The 22231-nt window shown below is 44.2% G+C and overlaps 1 protein-coding gene across 1 annotated transcript in view; it reads right to left on the reverse strand.

The window, feature by feature from the left end:
• Positions 1-898: 898 nt before the first annotated feature.
• Positions 899-22231, reverse strand: part of LOC142496680 (uncharacterized) — a 35103-nt gene continuing 13770 nt past the window's right edge. The window contains exons 4-8 of the mRNA XM_075603432.1: positions 14706-15037; positions 11632-11754; positions 10284-10309; positions 4971-5172; positions 899-3592 (exon numbers count right to left, since the gene is read on the reverse strand). Coding sequence (XP_075459547.1) covers positions 3330-3592; positions 4971-5172; positions 10284-10309; positions 11632-11754; positions 14706-15037 — 946 coding nt within the window. The 3' untranslated portion in view covers positions 899-3329. The remainder of the gene's footprint in view (positions 3593-4970; positions 5173-10283; positions 10310-11631; positions 11755-14705; positions 15038-22231) is intronic.

The raw sequence follows: 22231 nt of genomic DNA on the forward strand, positions 1-22231 counted from the left end.
ACGGGGGGGGGAGTTTTTCTGGGACAATGATGACTTGCAGGGCTACTGATGGGGGTTGTTAAGGGCAAGCTGGGGGGGAAGTTGTTGGGGGGGAGGTGGTTGTTGGGGAGGTGTGGAAGGGGAGAGAATGGTGGGAGGTAAGGGGGAGAAAAACAAGGGTCGGGAGCAGTATGAGAGGGGGAGGGTATTGTGTGTGGGATGAAGACGACTTTGAAGGCAACCCTCCCCTCATTCAATAACCCTTATTTTTTCAGGGGAAAAATGGGATTTAAAATAAAATACCTAGTTCCTTTGCTGCCTGGGTTCAGTCAAACAGTGTTGGCGATATTCTGATGAGTTTGCAATAAATATGTATTAATTAGGGGTTTGCTGAACAAATATTTTCTAGCAGGGGGGGGTGCACAATGTAAAAAGATTGGGAACCACTGGTCTGGAGGATTATTATTTTTTACCCCTGGTCCCTAAATTATACCAGCTCTTGGAAGCTTGATACTGATAGCGGAAATACGCTAGCTTTGGGATAGCCCCCTGGTTTCCAAGATATTGCGAAAGGTAGTGCCAGTGCTGATCCCTCCAGGAGAAATAAAATGGTGGTTTAAACCCTTGCATTATGAGGGCCAATTGGAAGCTGCACCCGCTTCCTATTGGCTGTTAGACGCATGTGATTTAAAGAGCCAAGAAATACCTGTGCTATGTTTCCAGAGGTGTTCGGGAATGTACATGGAAACTTTTATGAAATGCACTAATGTTCTGATCAGTGCGCTTAGCAGTACTTTTAAATTAATCTGTTAAATACCCCCTCTGGGTAGTCTTAATATTCATCAAATCATTTATTCGTGTACCTCTCGTATGAATAAATAGTCATGAGGGAATGCTGATAGAGACACATTTGTATGCATTTAGTTTATACAATTCATTTTATTTGTTTCAGCACAAAAGTATACATACACCTCAATTCTCAAAAGGTTTACATTTGTAAACTTTGTTTTTATGTACTATTGTCTGTTAATAACTAATTATTATTGTAAATATGAAAAAGAACAAACAACTGCAGTCAAATGCAAAGTTACAGTCTTTAAACAGTGTAGTTGGTTAGTTTGATAAGTGGTCAAAAAGATGTCTTACCCATTCATTAACCACAATGCAGCTGTGAGTAAATGTGAACCTATGGTAGGGGTAGCCAACTCCAGCTCTCATTGACTGAGCTACGGATTGAGCCACCTGTGCTGAAGCAGGGATATCCAGAAAACCTGACCTGTTGGTGGTCCTTGAGGACTGAAGTTGGCCACCTCTGACCTATGATCTTGAAGCCGTAATGTAGTTGGCTCCTATGGTAAGTGATGAAGGAATAGGGTAGGAACTGATCACAGCAAAAAAGTAGGCCTGGATGTCATGTCGGTGAGCAACGGGTCTACATTGTGAGCAGGATTCTTCATTGCTACATATACATACACTCATGGTGCAGTGTCGGTTACTTTTTCATGGCTTACATTGTCTCGGATTTACTGTTGATACTTTGAGTCTATGTTGATACCCAGTAGCACCAGTGTAGGTGAAGATCTTCACTTCTCCTAGCCCTACTACTCCTATGGTAAGTGGTCAATAAGATTTCATACTTTCTAAATTGCATTCTTTTTTGGTTACCTAGTATGTCTTACCATAGTGTTTACACAGTGTACATTAGTATACATAACTAAGGATATTTCTACAGCCTTTCTAGTAAACATTCTGTTTATATTATCAGTTTCAGGGGGGAACAAACAGTATAACATTTGTTTGGGCAGTATACAGATGTAGCAGACATTGCTTTTGCCGACGCGTTGTAGTGGGATACCACACCCACAGAAGCAGACACTATTGTCTTTTAATTATGCATGTGTGAAAATGTGGGCAAACGAGTGCAATAAAGTCTGCTACAGCTGTATAAGTAGGTAGTCTGTCTTTCATCTGTTTGTTTGGTCCAGGGGTGGGCTTGGTGGGGGGGCAGGCAGACAATTGTTCCCTGGTCCGGTCTCATTTGAAAGATTATGGCCAGTAGCTCCAAAGAAGAGAGGAATCTGCAGTTACAGATCCAGCCATAGAGGGTACCTGTGAGCAGCCAGGTGGGTGTGTGAGTGAGTGCTGTGCAGACTGGTGTGTGTCTGCAGGTGAGTGTGTGTTTTGGGAATCCATTAGGTGTGTGGCATATGTACAGTATATAATTATTTGATTGCTTGTTTGCATGTGGTGAATGTATCAGGTGTGTACGTGTTCTTGTGTTTATGGTGCAATATACAGGCATACCCCGGTTTAAGGACACTCACTTTAAGTACACTCGCGAGTAAGGACATATCGCCCAATAGGCAAACGGCAGCTCACGCATGCGCCAGTCAGCACGTCCTGAACAGCAATACCGGCTCCCTACCTGTACCGAAGCTGTGCGCAAGCGGGGAGACTATAGAGCCTGTTACACATGCGTTATTTACATCAGTTATGCACGTATAGGATGATTGCCGTACAGTACATGCATCGATAAGTGGGAAAAGGCAGTGCTTCACTTTAAGTACATTTTCGCTTTACATACATGCTCCGGTCCCATTGCGCACGTTAATGCGGGGTATGCCTGTATACAGTTGATATGTGTGAGGGCCAGTGGCTGCCTGGTTTTTGGACCGGTAGGGTATATTTGCCCCCTGGTTAAAAATCTGCCAGCCAACCACTGGTTTGGTCTAACTATACAGTCAAGTATTAAGAAATGTCTATCCCTTATTATTCCTACTGTATTAAATACGAAAACTTAGGTACAATATGCTGTCCTGCAGGAAACCACAATATGAGCGGCTGAAAGAGTGTCCCTGACTGAAAACAATGAAACAGACTTTGAAGCAGAAGATCCCAGTTTAAATTTCAGTGACCGCTTGTGACCTTGGGTTTTATCTCCCTGTGCGTCTGTCACCAAACACATAAGCTCGTAGGGGCAGACACACTGCCAGTAAAATCCAATGAATAGCACTGCATACTGTACGCTATATTGTAACTGTGAAAGAAGAAAAGTAAGATTTGAAAAAAAAGGTATCAATTCATCAATTTGCAAATCTGCCATAATCTGGACAGCTCCAGCCCAAACGGGTGACATTGGTCAGAGGCTTCCATACGTATCAATGATAGACTGCAGAACATTATGTACAACGCTTGATTTCCATGTTCAATAAACGTGAAGCACATGCTGTTTCATTCTCTATTATCATCAAAGTAGCAAATGTACTTCCAAAAGTTTAAAACAATGTGAAACGAGCAGAAGATCTCAGGACTGATTCATCTCCAGACTCTACTGAGAAATAGTTTTCTGGTTAATTCCTGTCTTTTGCACACTGATTTGCAGTATCACTTTTGGTGTGCGAGTCTCTCTTTCCCTCCTCTTCAACTGAAAGCATGACCTCATTTACTGGTACTTTGCTGGATTCCTGCTCGGGGTAATGTGTCGCTAATTGTGTGTTGTCTTTACAGTTATTTGAATTAGTTTCACAGTCGATTAATACGGATACTTGTCTGTTTGGAATTTCTGAGATGGACCCCACAAGGACAGTGTCAGCCTTCATTATGTATATCTTTTCTGTCGAAAAAAGAAAAACGCACATAACACAACTAGTGATTATCTTCAACATCACAAAACTCAGACAAAGTTTCAAGTTAAGATCACCATGGAACAAAGACTAGTTCTCAATTATCATACAGTTGTCAAATTTGTGCTGGAAAAAAAAGTGTGATCCATCTATCCAGGTCTATTCCTGCTGCAAAACTGGTGCAAAGAACAGAATCTGATTTATAACATTTTTCACTATCCCTTACATCCATGTATTGTATTGCCCTGTTTATTTACCATGACGTCTCCACATCTTCTGCCTTAGATTATTATCTTGGTTTTTTTTTTTGACATCTGTGTTAAACTCAAGGATTCTTTGTAAATTAGTATTGCCTGACCTGAAAGAGGGAGAACTCTCGAAAGCTTGTCTTGTAATATTAATTGCTAGTTCAAATAATAAAAAAAAAAGCATCTCCTAATATTGAAGTGCTCACTTACTCTGCACTATCACAACTACTGAATGCATGATTTATTAAATAAATAGTATTAAAAATGATGATTTTCTTCCTTCTGATACTGTTTTTATACCACTTTTGTACCCAGGACAGCAGACTTTGATAAGTTGATTGTTGAGGAATTCCTCTCTCACGAGTTTACTTTTATATCAGGTTCTTGTATCGTTCTGAAAGTATTGTTTCAAATTGCCGGTTTATGTGATGCGTGCATGGTTGGAGCTTTATAAAAATCAAATAATCAGTGCAGTTCCCTGCTGCCTTAGGCTGCGCTTATAGTGCCAGCGACGCGACGTCGCGTCAAATCAAATGTATTGCCGCCGTTGCGTGCACTCATAGTAAGCGTGACGGCTTGGTCGCGATCGCTGGAAGTCATTTTAATTTTATTTTTCCAGCGACCGTAGCCTGACATCGGCGGCAGTATAAGCGTAGCATTAGCCCCATCTTTTTTTTTTTTTTAAGGGTAGGAATCAGGGGGTCCCTGGGGGGAACCGTGTTAATTTCAGCTCTGGGGTGCTCCTGGTTCCTGAGATTCTTATCGGAGAATGTGCCACCGGAACTTCATGGAGGTTTAATTCCCCTACATCAACCAATCGAAAGCAGCCAAAGATGAAGTTGCGGTTCCCTATTGTCCCACGTAACATGAAGATTTAAACTTCCATTTTGTTTACCCTGGAGGGGTAAGTACCAGTGGCACCTTCCCCGGTAAGTGTAAATTAATGCTGTTCAGCTATAGAGACCCCCCCCCTCCCCCTGCTTCCTCTACATGTTAAAAAAACGGGAGCAAAAAAAAAAAACAGTAAGGGGTACCTTTAATTTTTACTTTAAATAAACAATGCATTATTTTATTTTAAAGCAGGAGAAATACTTGCTACAGTAAAAAGGGAACATCTCACCAATTCTGTTATTCAAGTGATCCCGCCCATGCATCTCTGCTTTGTCCTCTGTCTGTCTCTCTGTGTTCTTTAGAACATGTTCTGTTCTTCCATACGATTCTGGTTCTAATGTCACGTCGCAGGAAGGATTTATGCTTTGCCCGTGAAGTAATCTTTTCTCTTTAGACTCTTCCTTGTATTTAAACAGAGTGATCCTCTTTTTCTGTGAAATGCAGAAATATAATGTGCAGCTTCTGGGTGCTCACAGAATGCAACAAAATACATATATTGCTAAGAGTTCATTCTGTTCAACCACCAAAATAGATGCTGGGGTAGAATAATGTAATAAAACAAATAAGATTACTTTTTAGGGGAACACTAGAATACAATACATTCATTTTAGTTAATACATGAGCATACCAACAAAAATGGTTGTACTCGGCTATTGTAAGTTGTTAGGTTAATGGTTAATAGGAACGCTTATTATTACAGATGTTCACTATCTGGGTGTTATGAATTTGGCAGAAGGTATTAAGTATTTTAATCAATCTAACACACGAAAGGTCAATGTTAAGTTGCAAATTGTCTTAAAAATACAAGATTTGTTTTTATGGCCCGTTAAACCACTGACCAGGCTTAGTTTTATGTGTTTTATAGGACTGAGGGTATCTGGCGTCAACACCTGGATTTGCAAGTGGGGGGATTGAAATGACATCACTATTCGTTTCTGACCGCGGAAATAAGCGAAACCCCTCTTTTTTGTATCTTGAAGGGAATCTGCAAATGCTAGAGGATGTGGTTAAGAAGGTATTCCAAATGGTTTGTGCGTTTACTAAATGTAAATGATCCTAGGTCTGACAGCGATTCACAAGAATAATTTAATTAGATATTTGTAACAGTTGCGATTACCCAAATCAAATGACGACAAACACATTATGATTAGGAGGTGCAAAGGACAGATATATGTTTTCTCATGCAAAACTATAATTTGCGTTGGCAAAAGTTGCATCTACATATGCCTTTTAATTATACAAACGCAACAGTGAAAATGGCGTTTGTCTAAGTAGGTTTTTTTTTCCTTCAGTCGTAAAACTGTCATGGGAGCTGAATGATGAAAAGGGGTGGGTTATGGATACACCCAGAAAGTATGTTTCAATTAAAGGTTTTTAGGATATAAGCCCTGCAATTGAGTTAGGAAATTGGAATTTAACAGAGGTGTGTTTTGGGATAAGACACTTGAATTCTTATCTTTCATACTCCAGTGACCTCTGGGCTCTGATTAAACTGTTGCACACTTTGTAGAGAGTCATTTACATTTTCAAACACATTTTGCTCCAACAAATTGTTGTGTTAAGTGCATAGTTTTGGATTTGAGGTACATTGCGTAGGTGAAAGGTGAGTCAGCTAGTTAGATATGTGTATTAACCCTTGTCACATATATAAGTCACGTGTTCACAGGTGTGCCATTAGTAACAAGTATGACGGATTGAGGGGTGATATTATTCATTTGAGGGACCTTGCGAGATGAAGAAGTTATTGTATTGTATTGTATTGTATGTCTTTATTTATATAGCGCCATTAATGTACATAGCGCTTCACAGCAGTAATACATGTGGTAATCCAATAAATAACAGATAATATAAATAACAGATCATGGGAATAAGTGCTTTAGACATTAAGGAAGAGGAGTCCCTGCTCCGAGGAGCTTACAGTCTAATTGGTAGGTAGGGAGAACGTACAGAGACAGTAGGAGGGAGTTCTGGTAAGTGCATCTGCAGGGGGCCAAGCTTTATGTGCCATGTGTTCAGAATAGCCACAGTGCTATTCATATGCTTCTTTAAGCAAGTGTGTCTTAAGGTGGGTCTTAAAGGTGGATAGAGAGGGTGCTAGTCGGGTACTGAGGGGAAGGGCATTCCAGAGGTGTGGGGCAGTCAGTGAAAAAGGTTTAAGGCAGGAGAGGGCTTTAGATACAAAGGGGGTAGAAAGAAGACATCCTTGAGAAGAACGCAAGAGTCTGGATGGTGCATAACGAGAAATTAGGGCTGAGATGTAAGGGGGGGCAGAAGAATGTTAAGCTTTAAAAGTGAGGAGAAGAATGGAGTGTGAGATGCAGGATTTAATCGGAAGCCAGGAGAGGGATTTCATGAGGGGAGATGCTGAGACAGATCTAGGAAAGAGTAGAGTGATTCTGGCAGCAGCGTTAAGGATAGATTGTAGGGGAGACAGGTGAGAGGCAGGAAGGCCGGACAGCAGGAGGTTACAGTAATCAAGACGGGAGAGAATGAGGGCCTGAGTCAGAGTTTTAGCAGTCGAGCAACAGAGGAAAGGGCGTATCTTTGTTATATTGTGGAGGAAAAAGCGACAGGTTTTAGAAATGTTTTGAATGTGAGGGGCAAATGTGAGAGAGGAGTCGAGTGTGACCCCAAGGCAGCGTGCTTGGGCTACTGGGTGAATGATCGTAGTTCCAACAGTAATGTGGAAGGAGGTAGTAGGGCCAGGTTTGGGAGGAAGTATGAGGAGCTCTGTTTTAGCCATGTTGAGTTTAAGGCGGCGGAGGGCCATCCAGGATGATATAGCAGAGAGACATTCAGAAACTTTGGTTTGTACAGTAGGTGTAAGGTCGGGTGTTGAGAAATATATTTGTGTGTCGTCAGCATAGAGGTGATAATTAAACCCAAAAGATGTTATTAGGTCACCTAGAGAGAGTGTATACAGAGAAAAGAGAAGAGGTCCCAGGACAGAGCCCTGGGGTACCCCCACAGAGAGATCAATAGAGGAGGAGGAGGTATTAGCAGAAGAGACACTGAAAGTACGATGGGAGAGGTAGGATGAGATCCAGGATAGAGCTTTGTTCCGAATGCCAAGAGTATGGAGAATGTGAAGGAGAAGAGGGTGGTCCACGGTGTCAAATGCTGCAGAGAGGTCGAGTAATATGAGCAGAGTGTAATGACCTCTGTCTTTGGCAGCATGGAGGTCGTCAGTTATTTTAGTGAGGGCTGTTTCCGTGGAGTGAGCAGTACGGAAGCCAGATTGTAGAGGGTCTAGGAGAGAATAGGTGTTGAGAAAATGGAGCAAGCGAGCAAATACAAGACGTTCAAGGAGTTTAGAGGCAAAAGGCAGGAGGGAGACAGGCCGATAGTTAGAAAGACAGGTAGGGTCAAGCTTGCTGTTTTTGAGTAATGGTATGACTGTTGCATGTTTGAAGGAGGATGGTAAGGTTCCAGAGCAGAGGGAGGAGTTAAAAATATGCGTGAGCGTAGGGATTATAGTAGGAGCAAGAGGTTTTAGGAGATGGGAGGGAATGGGGTCAAGAGGGCAAGTGGTAGAGGGAGAAGAGGCGATCAACAGCGACACATCCTCCTCTGAGACAGTGGAAAAAGAGTCAAGGAAGGCAGGAGGAGAGTTAGGAAGAAGTGTAGGATGGGAGGAAGAAACAGAGGGAATGTTCTGACGTATGGATTCCACCTTTTCCTTAAAATAGTCAGCAAAGTCCTGAGCGGAGATGGAGGAAGGAGAGGCAGCTGAGGGTGGTTTGAGTAGAGTATCAAAGACAGAGAACAGTCGGCGTGGGTTAGACTTGTGCATGTTGATTAGTGAAGAAAAGTAGGCTTGTTTAGCTTGCGAGAGGGCAGAGTTGAAACAGGATAGCATAAATTTGTAGTGAAGGAAGTCTGCGAGAGTATGAGATTTCCTCCAGAGGCGTTCAGAGGAACGAGTGGAGGAACGCAGCATGTTATCCGCTGGTTAGCTGTGTGTATTATCCCTTGTCATATATACAAGCTGCACAAATAAGTTATGTAATTGTCTGTTCTTGGATGTTCATACTAGGTATTAGTATTCAACTATAAATATATTTACATATACATATGTATTTATATGTGTGTATACACCAGGTGTGGAGAACTCCAGTCCTCAAGGGACACCCAACTGGTTAGGTTTTAAGGATATCCCTGCTTCAGCACAGGTGGCTCGATCAGTGGCTCAGTCATTGTGGCCTGTTTGTGGCCTTTGAGGACTGGAGTTCGCCACACCTGGCATACACTGTATATACAGGCATACCCCGGTTTAAGGACACTCACTTTAAGTACACTCGCGAGTAAGTACATATCGCTCAATAGGCAAATGGCAGCTCACGCATGCGCCTGTCAGCACGCCCTGAACAGCAATACCGCTCCCTACCTGTACCGAAGCTGTGCGCAAGCGGGGAGACTATAGCGCCTGTTACACATGTAAATAACACATCAGTTATGCACGTATACACTGGCGACACGCTTTATTGAAGTGTGGCCAGTTCCGCAAGCCGGGAGATTTCCCGGCTTGCAAGTGGCAGCCCCTCGGCGTGCCGCGCGTCTCCGATGCGCGGTCACGCGTCATTGGGTGCCTGCGCCCCCTGTACGCGCGTCCAGGGCTCCCCGAGGGAGCCCTGGTGTCCCGCGATGTGGGGGACGGCGGCAGGGGGTTCCGGGGGACCCGGCGGACCCGGCAGCGGGAGGGAGAGCGCCCCGATCGGAGGGCGCTCTTCCGCTGCTTTGGCGCGCGCCCGGCACCCTCCGGCGCGCGCCAGGATACTGCTGCGGCCGAGAACGGGCAAATGCTCGAATAAACTCGGCCGCAGCAGTATGACGATTGCAGTACAATACATGCATCGATAAGTGGGGGAAAAGGTAGTGCTTCACTTTAAGTACATTTTCGCTTTACATACATGCTCCGGTCCCATTGCGTATGTTAATGCGGGGTATGCCTGTATATATATATATATATATATATATATATACTTTTTATATAAGTACAGTACATCTAATAATTGGGGCTGTAAGAATTTTATATTTTACAGCAGACATGGTATTCATGTATATTGACATTTAATAAGAGTTGGATATCAATGTCTAACATTCACATTTAACTTTGGTATTATAAAAATTCTTGAATCAACTTTTTTGTGATCTCTAGATTGGACGACCTATGCTAGGTGACACTTTTGTTATAGTTCCATTCAATGTAATAAGTCATTCGATATTCTGGACTGTCCTGATGAAGCTTTCCTGATGGAATTAAATAAAGGATATGTGAGGGTGCAGACATTGATTTACAGAAGCATATCCTGCATACCAGAACAGAGCAGCTTTAACCACTTCACTGCCAGATGGGCCAGCAATTCACAGAAGTACAGTATATGCCGTTTTTTTCACCATTAAAATCGTAAATTACATTTAAACACTAGCATGTATTTCTTCCACAATTTACAATGGATGCAACAAGATATACATTTTATGTATTACCTTGATTTATTAATCTACGCTATAAATTGCCGCCATAAAAAAAATAACTACTTACTGGAGAAAACTTGTACAAAGTAAAACCTGAGGAAAAGACAAAGAAAATGAAAGTCACTGCAAAAGTAGCATTTAAAAAAATATATATATAATCTATCATAACTTGGTATGCATAATATCAGAAATCTGTCATTTGCATACTGTATTTTATATAAGATGCTTGGGGGGGGGGGGGTAGTTCAATAGAAATAAATATGTATTCTTTTTTTGTCTAGATATACACAATATTTTCTGGCCAATTTGAGCTATTTGATATAAAGCCTTTATCATCCCATCAGCTCTGCAACATATGAAGAGACAGAACATTGAGAGAGCTGCGCTTGGGTTAACAAATTGGCAAACAGCAAGGCATCACATATAGATGCATTTTGGAGAATAGGCAGTGCTCTGGTGTAAGGCTAACCTAACTTTCACCATGTTACCAAACCCACCAGAAAGTGTACTTGCTAGTTCTCTGCTATTAGATGTTAGCACAATATATTGTAAGCAGAGAAAATAGGAAATTCAGCGCTCGTGCTGCAGATGTACGGTTTGCTGGAAGCATTAATCCCCTTGCAGCATGTATTTGGAGCGTCTCCCCAACTGGCTCCTGGAGCAAGGTGACCCCCAAAATGGGGGGCACCTTGAGATGAAAAGAATAAAAATGCACACAATGCGCACCAGGGTCGCATTGTGTGCATTTTTCTTCTTTACAATATATTGTAAGTCCATTGTGCTGATTATCAAGAGGAAGTAACTTGAAATCAGGTTTTATGGATGACATGATGAAGTTACCATACAGTAGGTATCAAAACATTGGCATGAATCTTTCATACTACTTATGAGTAGAATTCCCGGTTTCAAATTGTTGACTATTGATGATACAAAGATGCTCATCACATTTCTAAGGCGTCGTCCATGCTGCTTGCGCGAGAGAGCTGCGCGATGAATCACATCGGGGCAATGTGATCGTGTATGGTGCAAGTGAGCATTGGCCGGAGAGCTGTATTTTGTATTTGCGGCACGACAGACGGGTCACGTGAGCCGTTCGCCCAATAAGGGCGAACCGGCTCTGTGGCATCACGCCCCCTTCTCTCTCCCCCCCCCCCCCCCCCCACTCAGGCGCAACAGCTCAGTCCAGGAATCGCCTCTGCTGCAAGCAAGGGTAACATCACAGCGCTCCGTCTCACGCTCGTGAGCAGGCAGCATGGACACGGCCTTAGTACTTTACTTCATTATCTGCTTGAGACCTTGTACATTTCTTGTTTTTAACTGTTGCTTGGTCTCTATTATTATTAGGAAACCAGACTCAGGCAGTACAGGATTTCTGCTTTAATTTAAAACAAAAATTTCAGGAAAATATCACGTACCCTTCCTTTTGGAAAGCCACAGTTTCATCTTGCATATCTTTTTTTTCCAAATCAATGGCAAAGATATGACCAAGATTGTCACACAGATAAATCCAGCTGCCAAGTACATAGGATTCCATTTACCTACAAAGTAAAACAGATATTAGATATACAAAGTAAAGCATTAAGTTTTATTTGGGGCACTGTGTTATACTCAAGCCCTTTGCCGCCGGCTATGAATATCACAGTGCCATACATGTGTTGCTAGGGTTCCACCCCAGATGTGGCTGTATGTAAATATTAAACTATATCTACAATATACTTTGAAATAAAAAACACATGAAAAAAATGTGTAATCATTTATATGGTAGAGAGTAATTGCCTTAAATGAAAAGACATAGTTTCTTATAAAATACGTATTATATTCACTTTCATTATTTGCCATTAAATAAACCTCCTTTCTAATCAGGTTCCACCTAGGCACATACTGTATATGATTTCCTTTCATGCCGGCAGCAAAAGCTATGGTATTAACAGAGACAGGGAACTTTAAAAGAGCAGTCTCTGCTTGTCTAATATTTTAAGGCACCAATTCTCTGTATTTATTCCATAACATGGATACTGCCCTATGCAAACTACATCCAATAGATGAACCCTTACTCAAATCCTCACTCCACCTTTTGCCCCTCCTGTCGTGAAAGTGCCTTTTGTGGACACTCCACTATCCCACGACTACTAACTCTTTGTGTAAATTATAGGTTTGACCAGGTCATAAGCATAGGCAATTGCTTAGGGCCCCACTAAGCCATATTTATTGCAGAACTGAAGAAAGAACTGCTCCATTCATTGGTGTTTGGCCCAAAATACTCAAATCTCACTCAGTCTATAATGAAGGGTTATTTTAACTATTTCATTGATAACAATCAGCCTTGAACAAGGCAAAACATTACTTTTATATAAACATTTAGGGGCCTATGCACTAAGCGACGGGGGGAAAAATCGGCATTTTTTCCACCACATTTTTGGCAGTGTTACTATCACGGTAGGCAGAAAGCCCCGAATACCAGTGGTAGCAACATTTGCTAGAATGGAGAGTACGGCGGTGGCGAGATGATCGGCCCTCCGAAAAGGGCTTACCCGGCGAGTTCTATCTGCTGCAGGGAGAGCGAGCCGTCTCAGCGCAAATCTCAACGGAAATTAAAGTTGTAAAATTTTAATTTTATTAATAGTGTAGGTGAGCAGGGGGTCTCCGGAGCAGAACTGCGTTGATTTCAGGCCCGGGGACCCCCTGCTTCCCGAGATACAGGCCCCGTTATGTGGTGCCGGTATCTCCTATGCATTTGATTCCCACGGTCATGTGACGCGGGACATTTCAATGCATAGATGATACCGGCACCCCATAACGGGGCCTGTATCTCGGGAAGCAGGGGGTCCCCGGACGTTAAACCAATGCGTTTCAGCTCCGGAGACCGCCTGCTCCTCTACACTACTGTTAAAACCCCCCCAAAAAAAATATTTTTAAATTCATTACCTTAGCGGATATCTGCTAAGGTAATGAAGCTGCTTTAATGTAATTTTTATTAATAGTGTGCGGGAGCAGGGAGTCTCCTGAGCTGAACCGCTTTGATTTCAGCCTCTGAGACCCCCTGCTTCCAGAGTCACTAAATCCAACATGGCCGGCATCACATGGTATTTCAGCCAATCAGATTGTGGAAACTATATCCTCAATCTGATTAGTAGTGGTTTGCATGGGTATCTGGGGGCCCTCGGGTGGTCCCTGCTAGGCTCCGTGGGCCTCCACGTGGTCCCCGCAGGAGGTTGTCCCCGCTAGACACGCGTGGGGATGACCCAGACACCCACGGGGACCACCCGTGGACCCCATTGGGGCCCGTGGAGACCACCTACAAATCCACAGAGCCTAGCGGGAACCACCCGAGGGGCCCCAGACACCCGTGGGTACCCCCAGGGGACCCCTGCTGGCATGTGGTATTAATCCTGTGTGTAAAATAATAAATAATGGTTTTATGTGGGTTGTGTCTTGGTGTTTATTAGCTATTGTAATGTTTATTGGGAGCTTAGGAGGTGGGTAGTTGGCCTGTTGTGAGTATTTTGTTTTATTGTGGGTAGCGGGGGTGGGAGAAGGGGGTATTAGCCCCAAGGATGGGTGTTTAGGCCTTCCGGGTGTGTAGCGGGAGGGGTTAACCCCTTCATTACCTTAGCTGTATTAACCGCTAAGGTAATGGAGGTGTTAAGTCCACCCGCTACCCATCTGCAAAGCCTAAAAACCAACCAAGGGCCAAATACCACCTTCACCCACCCCCGCTACCCACAATAAGCATGGCACTGATGGTTAACCCCTTCATTGCCTTAGCAGTTAGCCGCTAAGATAATGAAGTTGCCTGTACTGTAAATGCATTTTTCATGCATCTGATTCATGCCGGGGGTCTCCGATGATGATATTAATGGGTATCAGCCCCGGAGTTTACCGGCATCAATCCAATGCAGGAAAAATGATTTTTTTTTTTCTAAGTGCTGTCTCACCGCTTTTCGGCAGCTTCTTACCACCTTCCTGCCAACTTTTTCTGGCGAGGCGATTCGGAGAGAAATTCTATATTCTAGAGTGGAGATCAGCCTCGATAAGCTGATCGGGGCTACTAGAATAAAGCGAAGTTAAAAAAGTGCCAAAAAGTGGCTTATCGGCGCGCGTTTGCTGCAAAAAAAAAATTCGACTACAAACTTGCGGAAAAATTCTGTTATCGACGAGTTTTCGCTGCTTACTGAATAGCAGGGGGCATTTCTTGTGAAAAGATGGCGAAAAGTGGCTTTTCGCTGCTTAGTGCATAGGCCCCTTAGTGTATGGGTGGACAGTATAAAATAATGTAGTCTATGGAGATAATGGATTAGGTTACTAGTTGCAGAAGAGTCCCATAAGATATCCCTGGTTAGGGCCTCAAAATACATAGTTCAATTATCACTGGAGAAGGTTAATGTCTGTGTGCTACTGTGTAGCACATTCTTTGAGGTTATATCAAGATCTCTTAATAAGTTTAAAGCCAAATACCTGTAAAAAAATATGTTTATTAAGACTTGCATACCTGTGTTTGTAGTAACCCCTGTGGCTATTGTAACCAATGAGAAAGGGTCAGAAGCAGTTGATGATTTGGAATGGCTTAGACTATTAGCTATAATGCTCCAAGCAGTTGTAGAGTTTGCTGCTTTAGATGGGGTTTTTTCACCACTGATATGACCTTGTCCCTTTCTGGAGGTTGGACGCACATTGAGCATTGGATTTCTGATGCTGGGGTGAGGGGTTTTCCCTTGTTTGTTGAAATGCTGTGATGCAGAGGAAGGATGAGTAGGGTCTTGACACAGTTCATCTTTTGTGGAGTCCCCCTTTCTAACAGACGGTTTATTTACCTTGGCACTGCTGGAGATGAAACAGATAATATAAGTGGTGACACATACTCTTGACAAGCAATATTTTTTTGTGGGGAAGGCTTTTGCCTCTGTTATTCTTTTGGTCCAATGTATGGTCATGTGTATCTGTGGATGTAACATTACACTGTCGTCCTTTTAGCACTGATGGCTTACAGGAAGACAAAGAGAAGTAGATGACTCAGGTCCTCTTAGGTCCATTCGCCCCAAGCATCTTAAAATCTAACTGTGACCTTAAGCCACATTGTGCACACCCAACCAGGCATAAAACACGTTCAATGACATTTTATAATATAGGTAATAATAAGAATTTTAAAGCTGCAGACCAAGCAATATCCTACGTGTTTAAAAAAAAAATCGGTTCTGTACTATGAGAAAATACTTGCAGGATTTTTTTTAAACAACTCGGAATTACATTTTTAATGTATTATAATGTAACAAGCCTTTTTTTGTTCCTATAGCAACCATTTACAAAGTCATTTAGTGAACCCCAGAGCTGAATATTCACTGATCGATCACAGGAGAATGGATTGATCAGCAACTTAGCCAATTACTTATCATTGTGTGGATTGTATTGATGCACATATTAAAGGGAGAGGGGAAATGGCAGCTTAGATTGCTGCTTTAAGAGAAGATCAACATTTTCATATTAATGTACTGCACAACTAATGAATTGAAAGGTCTCCTTGCATTCCTGATGTAACGTTAACTAATTTTTTCTGAGTTGTTTAAATATAAATAGAAAGTATGGTTTACAATTTTTTTAGTAACATTATGTGTGCACCTAATGGTTTGCAGAAAATGAAAACAAATATTTAACATATTGATAAATTAAAATATTCATATGTAGCCTAGTGCCCCTGGCTATGTGTTCCCTGGCCGTAGCCTGGTAAGCCCTGGTAAGTGCAGGCAGTGCTGGGGTTAAATCCCTTTCACATAGGTCTTGCACATGTGAGTGTGTTGTTAGCTCACTTTTTTTATCTAATAAAGTACACCCTTGTATCTGTACCTGTGGTGTTGCTTTTATATATATATATATATATATATATATATATATATATATATATATATATATATATATATATATATATATATATATATATATATATATATATATATATATGTTCTTCAGTATTAGGTGATACCTTTTTTATATATATTTTACACACACACACACACACACACACACACACACACACACACACACACACACACACACACACACACACACACACACACACACACACACACACACACACACACACACACACACATATACGACCTATTAACACCCCCCCAGGCATGATGCTCCCTACTGCCACCCAGCCTGCACCTGGCTATGGAATGCAGATATACTGGGGCGCTCTCTCTTATTACAATACTGAATAGTAACAGGTAGCAATAAACCAATGTATCATACTGGCCCAAAATATTTTTTGTAGTTGCTGCTCAACCCCAAAGAGGATCTTCCCGCCATACCATTCTAGGACTCATCCATTTATGGGTTGTGGCATTTGTCCACTGTTTATGTGTTAGAGATTACTGTAACCCCTTACTCTTATTGTTTGCGCCCCCTCCCCCTTACACTTCTTTTCACATATTCTACTATGAGGATTGCGGGAAGATCCTCTTTGGAGTTGAGCAGCAACTACAAAAAATCTTTTGGGCCAGTATGATACATTGGTTTATTGCTACATTTTACTATTCAGTATTGTAATAAGAGAGAGCGCCCCAGTATATCTGCATTCCATAGCCAGGTGCAGGCTGGGTGGCAGTAGGGAGCATCATGCCTAGGGGGGTGTTAATGGGTCACACATAATATGGTGTGACACCAGTACCTCCTCTAAAACCTGCTCAATTTGGGGCAGGGTCACTAACCCCTCCCCAGGTATATAAGAGGCTCCTGACCCAAATTTAGAGAGACGATTTCAGGATGTAGCCTGCTCCCCAGAGAGTGAGGCGGTATCTGCCTTACCCCATCAGAGGGGGTAAGGGGGTAGCGACTAGCCTCAAGCCGTTGGGGCGCCTAGTCAGGGAATAACATTAATGCAAAATGCGAGGGAAGATGTTCCATGACTGTCAGGTGTAAGAAGTACCTCTCTTGCAAAAGAAGGAATCGGGTTACTGAACCATTCCAAATCTCTGGGTCGTTACTGGAAAAGGGGGTTCCTGTAGGTTATACCATCTGTCTTCGGCAGCTACCCTACAGGATGGAGGCGCTGCACTGATGAAGTACCAACCTGTCCCGTTGCTACTTCCACTACCATCCGCGGAGACTCAGGCTTCCTGGCCTACAGCAGGTGAGCTAACCAGCACCGGTATACACGTAGCATCCAGATCTCCCGTAAGGGTGGAAAAGGGTGTTACATTTGGAGGCGCTGCTGAGATAAAGCAATCGGGGCAGCAAAAGAAGGGGATATATGCTGAAGAAGAAGTGAGGGCCAGTCGCTGTATCTGAGCCATGTATTCCCACTGCTTGCAAGTATGGGTGCTCTCTAAGAGGGAAGCATACAGCTCATGACTGCAAGCCCATAGCTGCCTAACTGAGAAGTGAATGGGGGCAGTCACTGTATCAGGGCAATTCGTTACCTTGCCCGGGACGTTTGCATATGTGAGAGGTGCCTAAACTCACTATATCAGAGCCAAGTCCCTTCACTTCAAAGGCTGAGATGTTCTTGAAACCCACGGTGTCAGCCGAGTGCACGCGGATAATAAGCCTACAGTGTGGATCGCTTGAAAGATAGCACCCCCAACTTGGAATTATCTGCAGGGTACTCTTATCGTTACATGTTCAAAGGCTGAGATGTGCTTGAAACCCATGGTATCAGCGGAGTACACGTTGTAGTATGCCTAAGGTGTGGGCTGCTTGAAAGACAGCACCTCCAAGATGGGACTACAGGCATGTGCTCAAATAATGTGTCCTAGAATGCGCAGGGGGTGGTAGTATGCTCAGAGGTGAAGACAGCACCCCATGATGGGACTACCAACCTCCAGTTGGGGGAGATAACAGTGCATGTAGAGTATGCCAACCGGTGTGATCGCTTGCAATATAGCATCCCCAAGATAGAACTCCAAGCATGCACTGAGGAGAATTCAGGGTCCCTGTGGAGGATACTGAAGTTTGAGTGCGGTTCCCGTCAACATCGGGAGAACCGCGTGCAGAGTTTGCAGAATGCAAGCTCTGCAATTGCAATGTCTGTGTGGCTTGGTGCAAAAGCTATAGCTGTGCCCCTTATACAATGCCTGGGACTCCTGTATCCACCAGGGGCAGGGGGGGAGACGAAGACCTAAGTGCCGCCACGTGGGGTGTAGCCGGATGCAGCTACCACACCTAGCAGACGCACGTGGTAACCACCCATGAGAGCTGTGTCTTATTGGCTCCCTGTTACTTTGATCGTTCCTATGGCGGAAACACTGATCCAATTATTTGAGCTGCCTGGATGGCTCTTGCTGACCCAGCTTCATGGCCAAGATTCATTACAGCTCCTGTGTCCGCGGTGCCATCGACACGAAGGGAAGCTGGATGTTACGTCTCGCTGTGGGCGATGTGATGTGACCTACCTTCGGCTGATGCGGCAAGCCTGGGATCGGCCTTATCTGTACGGCGGGTCAAGTTTTTACCCATTGGTCCGGCGACTACAAATGTTGATGCACAATGCTCCTGCCACTGCAGAGCAAGTATACATGGACATAATTTACGATATTCTCCACCCGTCTCAGAGAGTTCTGGAGGCCAACCTATGCGGGGAGCATTACGAAGCGAGCCCCGCTCCTGGAGTGGACTCATTTGGAGCGGATACCCATGTTGGAGGTTTCCTTTCTTTTACCAGCAATACGCGCAGGGGTACAGAGATGTCTCTGCGAGACCCATCGGTGACCTCCTTTGTAGCCCCGCCCGAGCAGAGACCGTCTGCGGATTCGGGGAATCTTCCTGAGAGAACAGAGTACATCAGCCCAGCCATTCAACGAGCGGTGCGGCGATTCCCGTGGTACCGGCCGGTGCCTCCAACGTTCCCGCTTCTGATGACCCGGCCATCCCTGCCCTGGAGACTGACTCATCCTTGGTGGGAGCAGATGTGGAGGCTCTGGATTCTGAACGCTCTCCACCACACCAAGAGGACGCTGTTCTGCTGCTTGTGGCTCTCGGCCGAGACTGCCTGAGGTGACAATGAGACTAGGGAATTTCCTCTTCCTCACCTGTAAGGGTTGGGGCCCAGGACACTCTGATTGCTCTGGTTGATGGAGTGCATGTTTCCACGCCAGAGCAGGACAATGTTGTGCCAGCCCCGTCCTGTGCTACGGCCTCCGTTAATTCCCCCGTGTCCCTGGAAAAGCCCCTAGCATTAAGAGGGAGGCGTGGATCTTTTTCATTCTGATCATTGTTTCATGTGATGCCTGTTGCCCCTAAATGTACTACTATGTATGAACCAGCTATAGGGAGTTTTATATTAAATGGATGGGAACATCCCCTATGTTCCAGGGGTATGATGTGCCTCACCTGGGACAAACTCGGTTCTTGGTTGTAAAGGGTAACCAGATACAGTGTTGGTGGGAGAAAGGGGAATATACTCCGGAGCAAGCAGCAGAGATAATGCTCACTCATGTTAAAGACCTTGAGTTGGGGTTAGAGCTCTCTTCGGGAGTGGGGGAAAACTATATTGGAGGATGTCGGTAAGGACGCCTCTAATTAATGCTACAATGGGTAGGAAGAAAGTTCAATATTATTACAGCAGGAGGGGTACTGCAAATTGACAAGGAGTGATTACATAGCAGGATATGTGCTGCAAGGGTTATGGGTTCTCCTGTATAGGAGTGCCCGGTTATAAAGTTATGTATGTATGCCCTGTTTTCACACAATTTATTTGGTGTTATAAAAATAGTTGCCTCGTGCACGGTCGTGAGGGATTTCACCAGGGGGAGCATATAGCTTAGTGCCCCTGGCTATGTGCTCCCTGGCTCTAGCATGTAAGTCCTGGTAAGAGCAGGCAGTGCTGGGGTTAAATCCCTTTCACATAGGCCAGGATGTGAGTCCGTTGGCTCACTAGATAAATTGTTGCCATATCCAGGTGCAGGCTTGATGGCAGTTGGGAGCATCATGAAATGTGTTTTATGTGTAATGTGCCTGGCCACACAAAACAATGTCCTTACAGGAACAGCAACCAGATGGAACGACGAAGCACTGGTAGCAGTATTTTGGCAAGGCCTTATGGAGAACCTCAATAATGAACTTGCCGCGCTATCACCCTATGAATCTGTCACGGACGTGCTAGCCACAAACCGGGACCGGACCACGTGGTTGAGGTGGGGTTACATAGTCACCAACCTTAGACCCCGTAGCCTGATAGGAATGGAGACACTTTCTGGAGGCTACCAAAAATCCGGTGACTATCCTCACTGATCACAAAAATCTTATACTATAGGGTGCTCGTCGACTGGGGTAACGACAGGCGCGGTGGTCATTATTTTTCTCTCATTTGAACTTTATTATCTCTTATCTACCAGGATCCAAGAATATAAAAGCGGATGCCCAGTCTCGCCAATTCCTGGTCGACGACACAGCAGAGGACTGCAAAGAACCCATTCTTCATCCGGATCGCATCATCTTGGCCGTCAACTTTGACTCTCTAGAAGACATTATTCAGGATCAATCCTTAATCCCCGAGGTCTCAAGGTCCCAGAGGGACGTATTTTTGTTTCGCCAGTTTTCAACAAAAAGTCTTGGAGTGGGCTCATAGTTCCAAAAGCTCGGGTAATCTTGGAGAAAGGAGGACCATCGATTTACTGGAATGGAAATTTTGGTGGCCTGGGATTCGGAAGGATGCTAAGAGCTTCGTGTCTTGTTGCCCTGTCTGCGCCCGGACCAAAACACCTAGGAATCTGATTCCAGACCGGCATTGGACTCACATCTCTATGGACTTTGTGGTGGAGCTGCCCTTATCTAAGGACATGACCACGATCTTGGTGGTCATGGATGGGTTCTCCAAACAAGCCCGCTTCATCCCTCTTAAAGGCTTACCTAATACCGCAAAAAATTCGGAGGTATTCTTGCGGGAAATATTCGGATTCCATTCGTATCAGAGTTCTCAATTCATCTCCAAATTCTGGAGGGCCTTCTGCCAACAACTTGGCACATCCTTACACTTTTCCTCCACCTATCAACTCCAGTCTAATGGACAAACAGAGCGGACTAACCAGTCCTTGGAACAATATATTTGTTGTTTAATTTCGGACACTCAAGACGATTGGTCTTTCCCTGGGCAGAATTCTCCAATAATAATTTACGGAGCGACTCATCCCAAGGTGATCCAATCTTCGTTAATTCTGCTCTTCCCTCATCAGGAGCTGCATCCGGAGTCCCAGCCGTGGATAACCGGATTCAGCAACTACAGGAGTTATGGGGGAAGATTCAGAACAATCTTCAGAAAGCGGTATCCACGCAAAAAAGGCATGCAGACCGGCATCGTCGTGAGATACCAGCCTATAATCCCGGTGACAAGGTATGGCTTTCTGCCAAAAACATCAAGTTAAAAACACCTACGGCGAAGCTATCCCCCAATTTCATTGGACCTTTTGCTATCACCGAGAGGGTCAATCCAGTGGCATACCGGCTTCGGCTTCCAGCTTCTATGAAGATCCCGTCGGTCTTCCATATGTCCCTACAGAAGCCCTTTGTATAGGATCCCAGTTCTCCTGTTCCTGCATCTCCTCTGGAACCTGTAATGGAAGGACAACAGGAGTTCGAGGTTCAGACTATCCTTGACTCCAGCCTATCCAGAGGCACTATCCAGTACATGGTCCATTGGAAGGGCTTTGGCCCTGAGAAACGTTCCTGGATCCCCAGGGATCGACTTCACGCCTCTTGTCTGGTTCGGGCATTCCACTGAAAACACCCCCCTCTAAACCATCCCAGGAGCATCCAGAGATCGCTCCTGAAGGGGGGGGGGGGAGTACTGTGAGGATCGGGGCGAACTCTGCTCCAGAGTTTGATTCTCACTGGCTGCAGGCTTTCTCGTCAGCTCCTGCTGTGTGCATTCTACACCGCAACGAATCAGCACTCTGGTTTCACTTTCAGCCTCTGCTGACCAGCAGTTCCCGGATTGGCAGAATCACCCTTTATATGCTCAGCCTTTGCACCTGCAATTTGGCTGAGCATAACAGTTGTTTCATGTGACGTGTGCTGGTCGCA

This window comes from Ascaphus truei, chromosome 6, assembly GCF_040206685.1.
Source record: "Ascaphus truei isolate aAscTru1 chromosome 6, aAscTru1.hap1, whole genome shotgun sequence".
Lineage (NCBI taxonomy): Eukaryota > Metazoa > Chordata > Amphibia > Anura > Ascaphidae > Ascaphus > Ascaphus truei.